Source organism: Buteo buteo, chromosome 11 (genome assembly GCF_964188355.1).
Source record: "Buteo buteo chromosome 11, bButBut1.hap1.1, whole genome shotgun sequence".
In the NCBI taxonomy this organism is placed as follows: Eukaryota; Metazoa; Chordata; class Aves; order Accipitriformes; family Accipitridae; genus Buteo; species Buteo buteo.
The window spans coordinates 29,365,012-29,382,533 of record NC_134181.1 but is presented as its reverse complement, the minus strand read 5'-3'; the positions used below and the strand labels follow the sequence as shown (position 1 = coordinate 29,382,533).

General features: G+C 43.2%; 1 protein-coding gene across 1 annotated transcript; it reads right to left on the bottom strand.

Moving 5' to 3' along the window:
* Positions 1-1,610: 1,610 nt before the first annotated feature.
* Positions 1,611-16,727, bottom strand: FOXN4 (forkhead box N4). The gene is made up of 9 exons (XM_075039590.1): positions 16,645-16,727; positions 6,116-6,279; positions 5,136-5,251; positions 4,922-5,038; positions 4,668-4,795; positions 4,188-4,284; positions 3,901-4,108; positions 2,485-2,868; positions 1,611-1,861 (listed from the first exon to the last, which is right to left on the bottom strand). The coding sequence occupies exons 1-9, from the start codon at positions 16,725-16,727 to the stop codon at positions 1,611-1,613; spliced, it is 1,548 nt and encodes a 515-aa protein (XP_074895691.1).
* Between the last annotated feature and the right edge of the window lie 795 nt (positions 16,728-17,522).

Below are 17,522 nucleotides of genomic sequence, written 5' to 3'. Positions count from 1 at the left end.
ATCATAGATGACACCAGTCACAGCAAATTATCATTAATCACATTTGTTCTTGAACAATAAATTATGACGCGGAGCATCGTGCCCTTTTGGAAGAGATTGCTGTTGACATACACATGGGGGAAGATACAGGCACAGATATTTTCTAGCCCCTGATCTTCACAACAGTGATTTTCAGGTAAGAAGGTGCCCCGCTGGGACGGCTCCAGTGTCCTGCACCCTCCGGGTTCTCAGTACATGGACTGGTGTGGGAGAGAGGAGCCTGTGAGCACGTGGATACAATACCAGGAAAGGACAGACTGGGAAATTCTATTAATGCACAGGAACAGGCAAATCACGAGATATAAATATTACTTCATGGTCACAGAGGTATAAGTAAACTAAATGCTAAATTCCAACATACAGTTTGCTTTTTATATTTTCAGATGTTTCATCACGTTTTTTGCAATGTATGTTACCAAGTATAAATCAGGGCTTGAAAATTTAAAAAAAGCTAGGTTAGAATCAATTTTACTTGGTTAATTAGGAAAGAAAGAGTATTGTGAATTGGTATGGTACAGTTACAATATTTGGTCTCTGAATTTTCTTTAAAAAACCATGAGTTTCACAGTATCAAAAGTGCTTATTTAAAAGAAATGTAGTGTAACAACAGTGACTAAAATTGTTGAATTTTTTGATTATGAATAATTTAGTGGATGTAAAACAGGTTACTGCAGCATTTTAAAAAATTGAACAGTGCTCAGTTTACATAATTTTTTTCTCTTCATAACAATAAATATAAATAAATTTACAAATAGTAACACTGCCTAGCACAAGAATAGACAGAAGCACAATACACAAGACTATAAACAAATCTAATCTTCTTTTAAAAAATCCTAAAAATAGGCACAATTCCTAAAATCTTCTAGCCAGCGATCAGTTTAATAAGTCAGCAGTACCACTTCCTTCACGGGGTAAGGACTTTGTTTTTAAACCCAGATGTAACAGTTGCCTGCTACGGGTTTGACTTTTCATTTTTAGTATTTTTGCTCCATTTTTCCTACCTCATAACAATAAATTAACAATAGTTATGTCAGAACAGTGTTAGTGGTGCAAGTGTCTCCATAAACTGCCTGTGGTCTTTGTTCAATGGCAATAGTTATTTGGCAATTTAAGAAAAAAAAGGATGGTACATCATCAACCATTTTGGACTCCAACTTGGTGCTGACCAGCCCGTTGACTTGTATTGGCTTCTGCGTAGGTGGTGACCCAACAGCATCCGCATGTAAGTCCAGGTCACAGTGTTAATTAAATGTGTTTACCTTAACCGGACTATTCTTAGCTCGGTTACATTCTAGTGAAAGTTCCTGCTGACTGATGCCTTCCACATCCTTCTTAAGAGCTCACCAGTCCTGCAACATAAGTCTCCGTGTCCATTCCTCAGTCTTGCCTTGGGTGAAAGTGGTTCTACTAGCAACAGGTTGATTTGTTTTGGCATCACATGCTGTGTCCCAGTAAATAGCCATCACGTTCCACGTGTCTGCAGGAGGAGCTCTTTTATTGCTTTCAGGTTGGATTTTAACAGTTGGGAGAAACTGGCCCCTGAGTCAGAGGTCCATGGAATGGTGCAAAACTCAGAGCAGAGCGATGGGTTTGTTGCCTTGGGTGTTCATGTACTGAGCTGCCGCTACGTTGTCCAGTGTCGTGTAAGTGGTATAAAGGCCGGTGACCTGCAAGTCTGAGAAGGAGTGATCGCTGCCACTGGAGACAGGGGTGAGGCCAGGGGTGCCCAGGTCACAGTCTGAGAGGTGGAGTGGGGAGTTGCTGAAGGCACCCAAGGTATCAAGGCTGAAGCTGTCGTCTTTCATTTCTTCCCATATGTTACCTTTAAAAGATTAAATTCTGGTCACAGCAACACATCCAACCCACCCAGGCACTGTGTGTAGGGGTCAGTCCATAACTAAAGGGCTTTACCCACTGCTTAGGACCACTGCTGCTTGCAGATGGTACCACTTGTAGGTCAAAGGCAATAGGAGTGTCTGTTCCTCCCTAAATCCTCTGGTTCCAGCAGGAGTCCAGACCTTTCCGGGCAGCATCTATCTGCCATGTGCTGGCCAGAAACCCAGGGGTCACACTAGGCATCGCCACCAGCCAGGGAAGTTCTCCGTTTACAGAGGTAGAAAACCAAGGCACAAGCAGAGCTACGGCTTCCCATGGGCAGAGAGGCGTGGTGTCCCAGATCCAGCTAGCTGGACATCCCTGCTTACATCTACTGCAGTGCCTACACTTGAACCATGCAAGGTGGTTTGCTGTCCCATCTAGCACAGGGCAGAAATGCACCAAGGCAGGCCAGGGAAGTCACGCTGCAGAGGTCAGCACCCAGCACAAGTTTTCAGCTCAGTTACATCCCACCCCAGAGCATCCTGATGAGGACCCTGGTTATATATTCAGTGACTATGTAGTTACATAAACCATGCTGTCCCCTGCCCCAGCTTCCTTCTCCCATACCTTGCAATGCAAAATCCATAATGCTTGGGTCAAGAGCATCCACCTCGGTGTTCATGTCTGCTGTCATGTTCAGGAAGTCCGGAGGTGCACGTCCCATGGGATGGTGGGGAAGAGGGCTGTGGCTCATGTCAGGCAGAGTATGGAGAGGAGGCGTTTGTGCTGGTGCTGGTGAGTCTGGGGCGATGCGAGCCTGGGTCTGGATCTGGTGATGCAGGGGGATGGACTGCAGTGAGAGTGTCATGATCGGCTGAGGCTGCAGCTGGGAGATGGAGATTCGGCCTTGGGCTGCTGCCATGTGGTTCAGGGTGGAGACCTCAGACTCTGCCTGTTTGCTGGCTCGCCTGCAGTTCTCAGGTCTGTCAGTGATCAGCTTGTCTAGCTCCTCTGCATGAGCAATACCCATTCCCAGGGGAGAGAAGAGACAGTTTAACCCGTTTGTTCAAGCAGGGCCCAGCCAAAGCATTTCACAAGTGAGCACAGCCACACGCTTTTGCCATAAAACTGAACAGGCAGCGTCTGTCACCATACGAGATGCAGCACAGAAGGCAGGCTTTGACTGTGCAGAGAGCAAAGAAATGCCATCTACTTCCCTACCCTTAGCCCCTACCCTAGTCAACCCCCATGGTTACCCCTAACTGAGCTAAAGAAATGATCACGTGAGACTTATACACAGCAACCAAGCCACCACAGATGGCAGCTGGCCCACAGTTGCAGAATGAATCATCCTCAGTAGGTCTCCTGCTCATAGGGATACTCTGAATTCTGCCTGTATCTCAAATAAGATTTGTATGAGAAACTCCTGATGGTTTCAATGGCACTTTTGTTTTTAAGCAAAGGAGAACGCAATATCATTGATTGTATGTTACAGATTTTGCAGTGAAAAACTCCAGTGGATTTTGCCCATACTGAGCTCCTGAAAGCTTCAAAAACCTGTGTCTTTATAAATAAGAATGCGAAAGTTTTAGTAAAGGGAGAGTTTTGCAGAGGAGCAGGCAAAAAGCTGCATTAAAATGTGACACTATAAATACTAACACTGGAGGCAGCATAACTCCTCAGAAGGTCTTGGATGTGCTAGATAGGTTAGCATGGGGGAAAAAGACAATCCAATTTAAGGTGGGGACCAATTTCCACTGAGGCCCTCCAAAAATAGCTGTCAGTTCAGTTACCTCCTCCCGCTGTAGTGTATCTCCCTGTCACACAACCTCAGGGCAGCAGCAATGACTTCATTCAGTGCAGAGCACGGGGTATTCCAGCTGAGCAGCTCAGAGGAAGAGGCCGTTGCAAGGTGTGAGAGCTCTGCACTAGCCAGCTCTGTTCCATATAACTTATTTCTTAAGATTCATGCATTCTTGGCCAAATAGCCATTTTTTCCCCTTGCCTCTCATACGCATAGTAAAAGCGTAATATAAGCCCTACCTGGGTTAGCCATGCTCCTGTGAATAGCAGCTAAGTCCTTCCGCTTCCACTTCTGCATCTCCTCTTCCATCTTGTCGATCTTGGCAGGATTGAGAGCCCACAGGCACCCTTTGCGAGAGGTGCCACTCATCTTGTTCTCCACCTTCTCAAAACACTTATTCAGAGACAGGTTATGGCGCACAGAGTTCTTCCAGCCATCAGGGGCTGTCTGAAAGATGCAGAAGGATGTTAGTGAAATAAGCCATGAACAAAGTATTTGTGATGTTCTACTTCAAGTGTACGCATACCCTGAAGTAGGGAAAGTGCTCCTTCATGAAGCTGTAGATCTCGCTCACTGGGAGACTGCCTGTCTTGCTGTTCTTCAGTGCCATTGCAATCAAACAACTACAGGACAGAGAAAGACAGGAAATAACAGATTGCCTATACTTAGCCATCATGCCTTCTTCTGGTCTAGCAACCTTGGACCCATCTCTTAAGACACAAACAGCTGGCTGATCATGGGATTACCATTCTCAAGAAGTCACCCTGTGATCCTGCAGATTTTACTCCTCTGTGCTATTACTCTACCTTTATGCTGATCTCCAGGAACTAGTTTGCTTGTTCATTCCTGCTACCCCTCAGAGGCAGCTTCCACAGAACTCCTGGGCAGATGACAGGATTTTTGTTCCCTTCAAAAGGAATCAAACACTCTCGTGCTACCACACCTACAGTGTTACAGTCATCCCAATGCAGGCTGTAGGCAATACGCTATTCTGCTCTCTACTCACCTATACGAATAGATCGGCTTGGGGTAATGCTTTGGATGCAGTTCTTGGGCAGAGTGAGGAGCCAGGCGTGGCTGAGAATAGTGTGGCTGAGTCCCATAGGATGTGTTGTAGATTGCTGCTGGGTTACACTGTATGCAGAAGGAAAAGAAGGAAAATGTAGGATTAGGGATATTTTATTGTTTTTCTTTTAAAAGAGTTGTAGATATGATCTTGGCAGGTACTTCAAGACACAAACGACAAGCAAATAACAGTACCTGTTGTGTGTTCTGTGCTAGGGCAAACACTTGCTGTGAATGAGGAGGAGGAGGAAAGAGTTGTTGCTGTGTTTGTAAACCAGGAGATGGCTGCCCACCTACAGCATACTGGCTCATCTGCTGAGATAAAGATAACAGACATGTCAGTCTTGAAATTACCGACATCTTTTCCTAAGAACTGTTGCAATAATAAGCCATCGAGGCTTGCTCTTACATTTGCTCCGTGTGTTGAAATAGAATTCAGTCCCAGGATTCCCTGTGGCAGGCTGGCCTGGACATGAATCATTGCTCCAGGTGCTCCTGTCGAGTGCATATTGCTTGCCACAGGACCTATTTTGGAGAAAGCAAAGGCAATGAATGTTCGCATGAAAGTACACTTCAGAAAAGAGAGCTGACATTTATTTTTAATAGATGCAGTTGAACACAGCTAAGCTCTGGAGTGGATAATCACACCTCTCTGTGGTTTTCCATCCCAAAAGAACCTAGAGCATTTCACAAATTGCAAAGATGACATCAGCCGCTTCTAAAACTTGTTATGCAGGGAATGAAAGATGACAGCTGTTTAACTGTCCACAGTGGTGTAACAGACACAGTATCTTACAAAAGGAAAAAAAACATATTCAGCACTATCTGTGCTCCAGAAGGATTTCTGCTCTAAAGCAAGCAAGATGATACGCTGAGCTCTCTCAATAGAATGCCTTAGGGAACAAGTGTGTTTACCTAAAGGATGTTCACAAAGGAAAGAAAGGCATTCAGTGAACATATGCTGTAAGTCTGTATGAAGCAAACAGGTATGGGGTAAATGAGGTACTCTTAATTTTATCGATGTTGAAACAAACAAGAAAGACTAATTACCTAATTTCAAAGCTGTTGAAAACCTCTGAAATGCAAGTCTTAAATACCTTGCCCCATGTTCACACAACAAGGCACCAGCAACTACACTGAGCAGAAAAGCCAATTGGATCCCGAGATCTCTGTTGCCACTGCTAGGGCACTGTGCTTCTTGAAATGAAGGAAATGTATCAGCAATAGCCTTATTGGAAGACAACAGGCTCCAGGTCTTCTGACAGGAAGTGAAATGTAATGCATTTAAAAGGAATCTACTAATACGAAAGCTGCTCTGTGTGGGGCAAAGAAAGGAGGCAGTAGGTTGTGTCGTTTAAATGGCAGTTATTTAACATCCTAACAGTTTACCTGTCTGTTGTAGCATTGCATTCTGGGCACCAAGGCTAAAATCCATTCTTCCACTGGCCATCTGTTGTAACCGAGGAACATCAACAGACGTCAGCCACGACAAGGACTGTAAGTCACTGGGGAGGTCATCTTCACTCAGCTGGGAAGGGTCAGAAGCTAAGAGTCTGCAAAATAGCATGAAAGGTTAGCAGAGAGTGGAGATGCTGCTACACTGTCCCTGGTAAGAGGGGAGATGACTGGGATGTTGAAGCTCATGTAGGTCACTGGGGAAAACCTGTCAGGCTGGAATTCCATTTGCAGAACTCAGATGCGACCTTTGGTTTCACAGCTGGCTGGTTACTACTGCCCTTTACCTAATCATGTGGTCCTTCATACGATTTGAAACATTTTGGTTAAGAAAACTTCTTGTGCAGTATTTGTAGGGGAAGAAGGCATAAGAACCCGGAAGAGAAACTGCCTAGAAACAAAACCAAAGCTGATTCATTATTTTCATATTTGTCAGAAATTTGCACTCGTTGGCCTTGATGTAGAAGAAACCTGTTGGGACTTTTAACCTGACAATTTTTCATTAACCTTGAAATCCAGTGACCAGCCATCCTTGGAAGGAGTTCCTGTGCTTAGCTCCTCAAGGACCTGTGTATGCTGCTGGATGGAACACCTGGAGAGGTCTTTTCCCAGCCACTGCATCCCATTGGTGGGGACAGATCAGCGGAGAGTTGCTGCATAAACAACACACACAATCTGCATCACAGATTGATCTCTTCCATTCAGATACATGAAGTTACTGATACTTAACAAGGAACCATGAAGCGTATGAAACAATTTCTTAGGCAGTTTTTGACATACTAAATGATCAGAAAGAAAAGCTAGTGACTGGATGCACAACACCACCCAGCCTGCCTGTAGCTGACAAAACCGAGGTGTAATGATGACAGGCTGCTTTTGGTAAAAGCTCTGTTTTTGATACATTCTGCATGCTCCATCCAACCTGGTTTGTTTTGCTTCTGATAGAGTGCATGGTACAAAACTGAAATATTGGAATATATTTACAGTACTCAAAAATTCCTGTGTGGTCAAAACTCCAGGTAAAGTCAAATGAAGGGCTAAACTACTTTTACTTATATTAAACAATATTGAAGAATTCATGGGTATCTTGAGGAATAAAGCAGTAATTAGAACATGTCAGGAAGTTATCATTAGATACCCAGGGTAAATCCAAAGGGATTCAGATCCAGGAAAACATCTTTCTCTTTCAGAAGAACATAGTTTAGTTGGATGTAGTTGATTTTGCTTTCAAAACAAAGGCTTTAAAAAGCTCTCTCATAAATATGTTAAAGCCAGCTGCGTGGTACTAATGTGTGTTCATTGCCAAATGACAACGCAGAAGCCTTAAATAAATCTGGTCTCTTGCTGAAGCATCTTTTATGTTTTACACGATTCTAAATCAGCTTAAAAGAACAAGGCAGAACTCTAGTGCCTGGCTGCCCAGGAGCTTTCAGCTTCTCTATTCATGATTTCCAGAAACACGTATCAAAGTTCCCTAAACTATTATCTGGGAGATCTTTAAAGCAGAATGTAATTCATTTGTTTGTAAAAAGATTTTGAAAAGAAGAAAAGGAAAAAAAACCCAACACCTGACCAGAAGCCAAAAGCTCAAATCCTGGCCAAAAAACATCTTCAAATCTCTCTCCCAGCCTACCCTGTTTTCTTTCTCCTACTGTAGTTATAGTGCAATAATTAGCATTGCCATGGTTACTGCTGTTCAGTTATTTTGTGAGGCCTGGGACTTAAATACATAAAAAGACTATCAGGTGACGGCTCTCCCGGCCTGGAGATTGGCTGGATTGGAAGTAAACAAGAGTATTAAATGATTTGAAAACTGGGCAGGCTCATGTCGTTTGCAACAGTTGGGCCCATTCATGGGAAGCTGATAACCCATTGTGCCGCCAACGACTGCTGCCCGGTGGCACGTGGCCTCGATTGTTTTTGAGATTCTTGCTTAATTGTTCCCCCCCCTCCTCTTTTTTACAAACTTCACATTAATCTGGCTGAATGACAGCCGACACACAACACACATCCACATGCCATCTGGCACCCCGGTCCCTGCCAGTCCTCTCAGACAAGTCAGCTCCTTCAACAAATAACGGGGTCAGATGGGCGGCGAGGGTCAGCACCCACTGCACACGCCTCCTGTCAGGCAATGAATCCGCCACATGCCCTCGCTGCTCCTCCGCATGGGACGAGCATCTCTGCACCGGAGGACCGTGGGAGTCACAGTGGTGCTCAGCAGCCTTCCGGGCTTTACCTTTTCGGGAAACAAAGGCCCCTGCTTCACACTCACCCTAGGTGCACTCATCCTGGTGCTCTTTCTAGTTGTGGGAATGACTGGCGATGCCCTGGGTGCGGTTGGATGCCATCAGAAGCTTGAACCACAAATCTCCTACTTGCCAGTTAGCATCGCGCAGCGTACCCCTCTCAGCATCCTTGTGGTGCAGACCCACGCAGCTCCCTGCCTCTCGCACTAATGCTGTGGATCCAAATGAGGGCAAGCAAGGTGACCGAACTTTTAAGTTGGTATAATATCCATTAGGCTCTATTTTAAATGGACACAAAGATGCGATAATATATAATAACTAGACGAGTATGCAAGCCAGCTCTTTTTCCAAGGCAAAGACGTTTCCTTCCCTTCCCCATCCTAGTATGGCAGGGCTGTTTGAATTTGAGTTTACAGTTCTTTTAAAATCACCTCTGGCTGTTCACTTACATTTTATCTTTTTTTTTTATGGATTTGTTGGTTGTCAGAATAACTGTTTTCATTAATAGTGGGGGAAAAAAGTGTATTTAATCAGAATAAAATATTTCACATTTAAGGATTATTCTTCAGGTTGCCTTCAAAACCAATGTTGAAATTTCATATGTCTTATAGAAGGTGAAACCACTTTAAGTATGCCCATCGCTGTCTGACTGAGGTGTTTTAAATGCCCAGATATATTCTGCAGCATAAAACCAGTTTATCTCACAGTACACAGGCTCAATGTGTGTCCTGCTTTTAGTGAAAAAATGCTAATCTAACTGCCTCTGGAAAGAGAGCTATGCATAGTAATACCTAACACTTTAATCTCATAGGGTTCAATCTTTCTGACCTGAAAAATTGCCTGTCCCAAGCCAACTACAAATACATAAGTACGTACTGTAATATCGTGTGTACTTTGATTCTGTTCCCCTCCACCACCCTTTTCATCTCACGTTTGAGGGTAAACTTCAGGAGTCAGAGATCCTGTCTTTAGATGGGTGTTCACAGCCCCTGGCACAATGGGGCACTGTAGTAAAAGCAGCCATTTCCTTTCAATGCATGTAAATGAGATAAATAGTGATACGCTGTAATTAATGCACACTACTGAAAATGTCTCCAGCTGCACATTCCCCAGGGCTGGCTGGTATAGAGGATGAACTACTAAACCCCTATGAAGAAAAGGTTACAGTCACACCAAATGTGTTGCAAACATGATATTATTTTTAAAGGTGTGGTGAAATTATGCAACTCTACTTTTACCCCTCTCCTTTCAAACCTCTGCAGGAAAACACCTTCTGTTTCTATGTGTTTCTACCCTAGAAAGGCACCTGCATTAGTAAGAATCCACATGATGATGAGGAGGATTTAAGCCCCAGTTCTCCTCTGTGTATCAGAGGATGCTGGCCTCCTGTGAAAAGTGCCCTGAGAGCTATGGTAGGTATGATACAGAAATGCTCAGTGGTAGCATTAATCTTTGCTATCTGCTCTATCATGTGCTGCCCAAAATAATTATCCAATCAGTGCAATAGATCTTGGCCACCAGCCAGCCCGCACAAGTTTACTTTTCCAGAATCAGGAAAAATACCCCTTGGAATAAAACTCCTTTCCAGATCTCTCGATACTGAGCTCCAGACCTTCCTGCCTGCAGTAACGGACAAATTGGACTCCTACATTGGTTGCACATCTGACAAAGCTCACTAGAGCCTGTCAGCAGTGCAAAATCATCTGTTAGATGTACCTAAAGATATCTCTACTTCCCCCGCCCCCCCCCCATCAAGTACATCCTGCAGGCACAACAGCTAGCAGGACAGAATGAAATTCATTCCTGGCATAACTTTGTGGGAATCTGCAACTAACATCAGAGTTGAATTTGAATCTATATTCATAGATCTAACTTTACCACCTTCCTCATGTTGAGCTGTTCTAATGAGCTGGATCTAAGGTAGTTCATCACCGCAGAAACCGCTGTCAAGGTGAACTATCCACTTCTACATTTGCAAATGCCATAGTATGGTGAACTTGTCACTGGAGACTATAGGGACCATCTCTTCAACAGCATTCTAGAATAGTCTGTCAAACAAGTTTGTTAAGACTAAAGGAAAGCTTGGCAATGACAAGCATACTTTAAGATGTTTTATCTCCAGATAGTTTGGCCAATAACTGGGGATTCCAGTTTATAATTTGGTGCGCAGAGTTACATGTTTCTATGTGTACTGCACCATTCACACTGCATTGGACTCTGTCTGCTTGGTTGCTCTGGAGTCTGTCCCTAAAAGATATAAAGCACTCAAACTGGTTGATGTTGTAGGGCAAATCCAATGCTACAGGTTCTCTCAAAGGGATTAGTGTGTGGTAGCAACTCATCATTGCCTCCATTCTAAACAAAAAGTCAGACCAAACCATTTTGGTTGCATTTGGCATATTCACCTTCAGCCATAGTTTTAAGATGTCTCTCACTCGATGGACAATTTTTATTACCATTGCCAGCACTGAGCTTTTTGCCTATGCTTAATACAAATAGAAGCAATCAGGGGTGACAGTTTCTTAACTAGCTGTTTGCAATGGTTTATCCGGTGGGAGTCAAAATTGAACATAAGTCCTAAGAAAACCTCTTCTTGAAGTGGTGATGAGAAACTGTTTTCTTTTGTCTGGGATTATGTTATGTCCTCAGTGCAAGTACAGTGATTTCTCATATGTAAGCTGACACAAGGAAAATATTTATGTTTTGTGACTCTTCAGCTGTCTCCATGGTGAGGAGTATTCTCCATTTTATTGAAGGAGTCAGCTTCACCGTCTCCTTTTGCTCCTCACTCTATCTGCTCTTTCCTCTATGTACTTCTCTTCCCACCTTTCTCCCTTACAGGTGCTTTTCCCTGCAACAGGTTCTGGTTTCCACACCCAAAACAACCTGCCTCTCTCATCCCTGTTCCTGCACCAGCTCCTCTCCTGCTTCAGCCAGCAGCTCTCACTGCTGCTTTCTGTCTGCAATTCCTCTTTGCCTCTTGAAGGCACACCACCCATCCAGTCCCAAACCACCAGCCCGCCTTTCTCGTCCCTGTCTTCAAGTTCTTTGAGTAATTTCTGGCCTTGCTGGAAGTAAGAACAGAAATTAGGCAGCTTTCCAGGGACAACCAGAAAGTCCCTCCTCAGCTTCAGCTCAAGAAACTTTGGATTATAGGAGCCAAAACTAGTAAGGAAAAAGCAAATAACATGATTACCCTGTCAGGTGTTGCTGTTCTCCTTTTCTTACACCATGGTTCAGAAGAGAAGATGATTCTCCAAAAACCCTCTGCAAAGGTGCTTAGTGCTAACAGAACAGGCTATAGATGTGCTCTTGGAGACTTTTATACATTTCAGCTCTGAGTTTCATAATGTCTCATTACATCATTTTGGTATGAGATGAAGGGAAACTGAATTACAAGTGACCTACGTGATTTGCTTAAGCCTAAGAGGAAGTTAGCAGCAATGTCAGCACTGAACTCCCAGCCGCTTGCTCCCTGCTGTGCTTTACCCGCATAACCATCCCAAGGTTCAGATTTGCTAAATGCAGCCAGTATCTGACTCTGCAATCTGTTTTGCTAAAAAAAGAACAAACAAACAAACAAAACCCAAACCTGTGACTAGTGTCAAAATAAGCTTCTCCTTGATGCAAAAATGTGTTGAAGTACCACGCACTACAGGAATGTTTTCTGTTAAAACCAGGAGCATTGTCCATCTGGGAAGCTATTTTTCCCTTTGACATTGCTTCAGCTGCTGTTTATTAGCACTGAACTGCTCTATCTGCCTGGGATCTTGTGTAGTTATTTACTTCAGTGTAAAGGGAATATAAAATACACTACCTTTTGTTTTGCACTGTTGTAAGAACTTGTCTCAAGTGCATTAATTGCTGCTGCGGTCATGCAGCAATTCTGCTTTCCGCATGTACAAGATTTTTTAAATGGGTAAAATAAGAGCGGTGTGCCATGAGCATCTGAGATCTCACAGGAATGCTGAAAAGGTCCAAATTCCTTTTCTGCTTCCTTGTTTTGAACAAGGGGTCAAGCGCCTTTTTTGAGGTGAGGTATGAACTCCGTTCTGGTTTCACTGGAGGCAGATGAGCTTGAGAAGCCTGCAAGACATGACCTGGGTACAAACCAGTCCTTCCCATCTCTGCCTGCAAGTGCAAGACAACTTGAGGAGCAAGGGCCACAATTTTTTTATTAATACAGATTAGCACATTTCAGGAACTGCATAGGAAACAGTTGAGCTAATCCACTTAAATCAATCCACAGTGGCCTGAGTTTAACTGATTCCTAGGAGGTTTCTCACATTTTTTTGAAAGAATGAAGCAACTACTGTGATGAAATTCCTCCGACACATCGAGTCATTATCTCACTCCCTGTCAGACACACATGGTGTCAAGGGAATGGACACTGACATTTTCTTCAGGAACAATTACGGTTTCGTTAGTTATGCATTTGTAACCTTTTGTCTGCAGAAATTTCCTTCATGCAAACTCCCAGACTCCATCCATCCCCAGTGGTGACTGTCAGGAGGCCTGAGCTGTAGCTTGCTCTCCAGAAACCAAAGTGCAAAACCAGATATGAGACTACCACTTAGGAGACCTCAAATGTTCTGCGTGTCATAAAGATAAAGACTTTCCACCTTTTTCACCACTGTAAGGCAGCCACATCCCGAATGTATGGAATACAGCAGTTGCATGTTTATGTGTCTATGCTTCTTGATTGATTTTATGCTAAACTATGCTAGCATAAAGTAATTATTAAAACAAAAATTTAATCAGACTATCTAATGAGCCAATGAATATAGACCCTTTTTTTAAAAACCAAGAGGACAATTAAAATGGGGTGAAGGAGGATATAGTCTATTAATATGTTGAATGATTAGTGATTGAGTAATGACTTTTTAACAAAAAGATATCTATTTAAAACTGAATTTCTGCTTAACATGTATAGAAAATGCATTGCAAGGCCTTCAAAATGCTATATAAGGCTTCTATCAACTGGAAACACATAGTAATATAAAAAAATAGAAACATGGTCCCTACACAAAATATTGAGCTGCAAGTTAATTTGTCTTGTTGATCTTGGGTTAGCTTTACATCTTAAGTAATGTTATTTCTTTAAATAGAATTGCACATTTTAGTTATTTCTTTCAAAATATAAATGCCACATTGTTACCTAGAGTGATGATTTGATTCCTTAAATTGGATTTTCACATATGCTAAGTAATCCATAGCAAGTTACTCTTTGTCTCCCTTCTAATGGCCTGGTTCTCACATCATGATTTATTATATGATATGTAACAAACCACACATAACTGTACCTAGTTTGGGAATAGGATAGTCCCTGAGAAAAATAAGCACGCTGCTGCATTTGAAAACCAAGAATGTTGAATTAGGATAATACCAAGTCTTATCTGGGAGACAACTTACAGGTCTGTAAGAGTTTTTGCAGTCTTAGTCCAGGTCCACCTTGGCCTCTCATCTGCCTCCCTGGGGCTTCTGTTGCTCAAGCTCTGCCTATTAAATCTCATTCTGCACTTGTGTACATCACAGTAGGCCTTTACTTCTCTTGCACTGGTTATGCATGTTAAATCAAATTAGACTGCAAAAAGATAGACTGCAGATTTCAATTAAAAGTATTGCTTGAAGACCACAGCATTCAGGAGCTGAAGAACCTTGTTTCTCAGAGACCAGCTCCAAGCCCACTGAAGACCATGGGAGCTCTCCACTAAATTAGTAGTCTTTGAGTTGCCTCCTATAATTTACATAGCTTTGTGCTGAAATGACCAAAAGCACACCAGTGCATAGTAAACTTGTTTTAAATATAAAAATATTTACGTTGAAACATAATGTTAGATTATTAATTATAATTAACAAGAACAAAGTGTTAAGGGTTAAAAAATCCCAGTGTGTTACAAGTCTCTAGTTTTAGTCCCTGAAATGTAAAATGAAATTATTAGAAATATATGTCACTACTACAATTATGAAAATATTGAATTTAGCGGTATTTTCTCTGGGAGGGTGAGAGGCATCTGCTAATATGAAGTATTACTTTGCATTGGTAGCCAGGCAGTGACAGTGCCATAAAAACATAGGCATCAGGGAAGATAAGATGGCCCTTAATCATTCCTGGATAGTAGGACATTTTATATCCCACAGCTGCATCACTGGAAAAGATACTTGTCTAAAATCATTTTGCTGTGGTGCAAATAGTCCCTGGACTTTGCACAGCAGTCTAATCCTCATCACTACTCTATGTGCTACAACAAATTTACTATAGATACTTCGGACCCACAGAATTCAAAGACCTGCTGAAATCAGGGATTTCTTTTTTTTTCATCCATTTAAAAAAGAAAAAAAAGAATTCCCATTGTTTCAAACTGCAAGCATAAGCTGCATGAAAACTTATCAATATTTGCTGATTTGATCCCCTGCTTACATGCCCACACACTCCCCTCCCTTTTCAGTGTTTCCTCCTGCACACTCGCAGGAAAGGCTGGTCTCCTCCAAGTCCAACTGTCCCATTGAAAGATTCCAAGTGAGACAGAAGAGTATTCTCAGCACAGCCCCAGCCTCCCACTCACTAATTGGAGGCCATTCCCCATTTTGTGGAGCCTTGATGCTCCCCCATGGAGAACTCGGGACTGTGGGTTCCAGTCTTGGACTGTGGTGACAGCAGGAGAGTAAACAGAGCTGATAGAATTTGACAGGTCTATTCTTTTCTTAAAATCATTCAGTCTAAAAGATTTTCTTTTACATAATCCAAAGTGTTTTCTCATGAAGTAGGACAAATACTGCTCTGCATTTATGGTGCAGTTCAGATTTTATGCATTTTTATCAGAATTTGCCACTATTAAATGAGGTCAAATAATTCATTTTAAAGCTGCATTAAAGAAATCACAAGTGGGTTAAAAACTTTAGACAACTGGGATCTTTGAGTTCAAAATGTTTAACAGACAATCTAAAGTAGTTTTTAAAAGCAGATGACTTCTGAATAAAAGAAGAAACCCTTACGATTCCTTTACTGGCAGTAAGATAAATCCTATCTTTCTCCCCCCAAAAGAGTGTTTTTTCTGCAGCTATGAGTTAAAGAATAGTTCTCTCCATAAAGACGGTCTTTGTTAAGGTGGTACGTTCTTCAGGGCACTGAAGATACAGACTTAAATATAAGTACCCAGAAGTCTCTCTCATACATACCCTCCATTAAATACTGAATAATTTCTTTACAAATATTTACATAGCCAACAAAAATGCCTAGAGCAACTAGTGCTTTAATAAACAGCAAAACAGAGTTCCACAAACCTTTTTCCACAGTGGCTTCAGAGAGTATAACAAATCACTTGTTGAGCTGCAAGAGGCTGCAGTGCAGTGTTTGCATTTTGAATAGAGAGAGGCTGATAGAAGAATACCTGCGGCAGACCACTTTTACCCATAGAAATGGGTGAAAACACCCTCAGGCTGGGAGGAAGGAGATAGTCTCTCACTCCTCATTTTAAAAAAAGAATTTTTTTTTTTTTTTTTTTTTTTTTTTTTACTGTGAGAACTGGATCGTGTTCTGCTATTCTGTATTTCTTGGAACTTTGCATCATGTGACAAGATGTAACCTAACTTAACCCAGTGCACTGTAATTCATGCAGAACTATCCCATGACTTCTAACAATACTTTTGAACAATAAATGGGTGCGTAGAGGTATAGGTAAATTATCAAAGGCTGTTGACAAATCCAGGTTTGTTCCCACCGATATTAGAAGACCTTTGACATGTCAGTGCCTTGGAGTACTACATAAGTACTTGTTTTAGTGAAAAGCTCTTCTAGTGTCTATTGCACTTGATTTAGTCTCTCCATGACTGCTTCATAACAATGCAAAATGTGATCTGAAAGGGAACTTTTAAGTAATTATTATTTAACAAGAATATCCTTCTCTGGCAACACTCATACAGTAGGGAGAGTATAATGGAAGATCAACCCAAGGCTTTGAGGGTGTATTTATCAAGCATAGTTTAGTATCAAAATACTTTAAACAGGAACGCTTCTAAATGTAACGCATTGTAACCCCTCACCACCTTAGAAATCTACTTTACAGTGGAGAAAAAATGCAGTTAACTCTTTTTTTTAAAAAAAAAGTTGATTTCTATATGCGAAGGCTTTTTTTTAGGAAATAATGGGAAAACAACATCCGTTAGCAGGTTGTGACAGTGCAGTGCGTATTTTTGAAATCAATAACGCCTCACCTGTACTCCTGTGAAGGGTGGTGATTTTGCCCTGAATTCCTAATGATTCCTGACATTATGGACGGGATATCACTTTCTATCATCTCCTTGGCAAAAGACAAGAAAACAGAAAGAAGCCGTTCAGGCAGCAGTAGCTATCCAGCACTTCAGCAGCGGGCAGAAGACAACAAAACCCCAGCCGAAACCCAGGACTATAGGAAAGTAAAGCCCAACTTATATTACCTTTACCTCCGGGTGCACTGGTTTTATTTGGGCCAGGCAATGGAGTAAAAGGTTTTACGGGGGGGGACGGGGGGGGCGGGGACGGACGACAACGACACGGGACACACGGACACCCAACAAACCACCACCCCAAAAAAGCAGCTCAGAATGGGAACCTTGCCCCTGATGGAGGGAGCATCAATGGACCGTGGGCACGGTGGGGCAGTTCGGATGTCAGAGGGCTGTCGGTACCGGGAGCACCGGAGTCAGCCGCGGGAACACTCCCGCCTCGGGGCTGCTCTTAAACTCCCATAAAAGCATCCGCGTAGCGTTTATGAAAAGCAAGCTGCGGTAACGTCCAATGGTCTAAGTACGTCTAGGCTGCCCCCCGAGGAAAAGAGGAGGGAGCCCGGCGGGAACCGAGCCCCGGTGCCCACGGAGCTGCCCCGAGGGCTCTCCCGAGCCCTTGGCGGCGGCAGCCAAGGAGGATCCCCGCGTCCCGCCGCCCCGACACCCCGCACCCCGGCCTGCCCGCACCTCCCGGCCGAGCGCTGCTTGCTCCTTCCACAAACCTGGCGGGCCGGGGCCCGGGGGCCCGGCCGGAGCTCCGCGGCTGCGGCCCGGCGCTGCGGGGTCTCCCTCTGAGGAGGGGGGGCGGGGGGGGGGTTGTGGGGAAA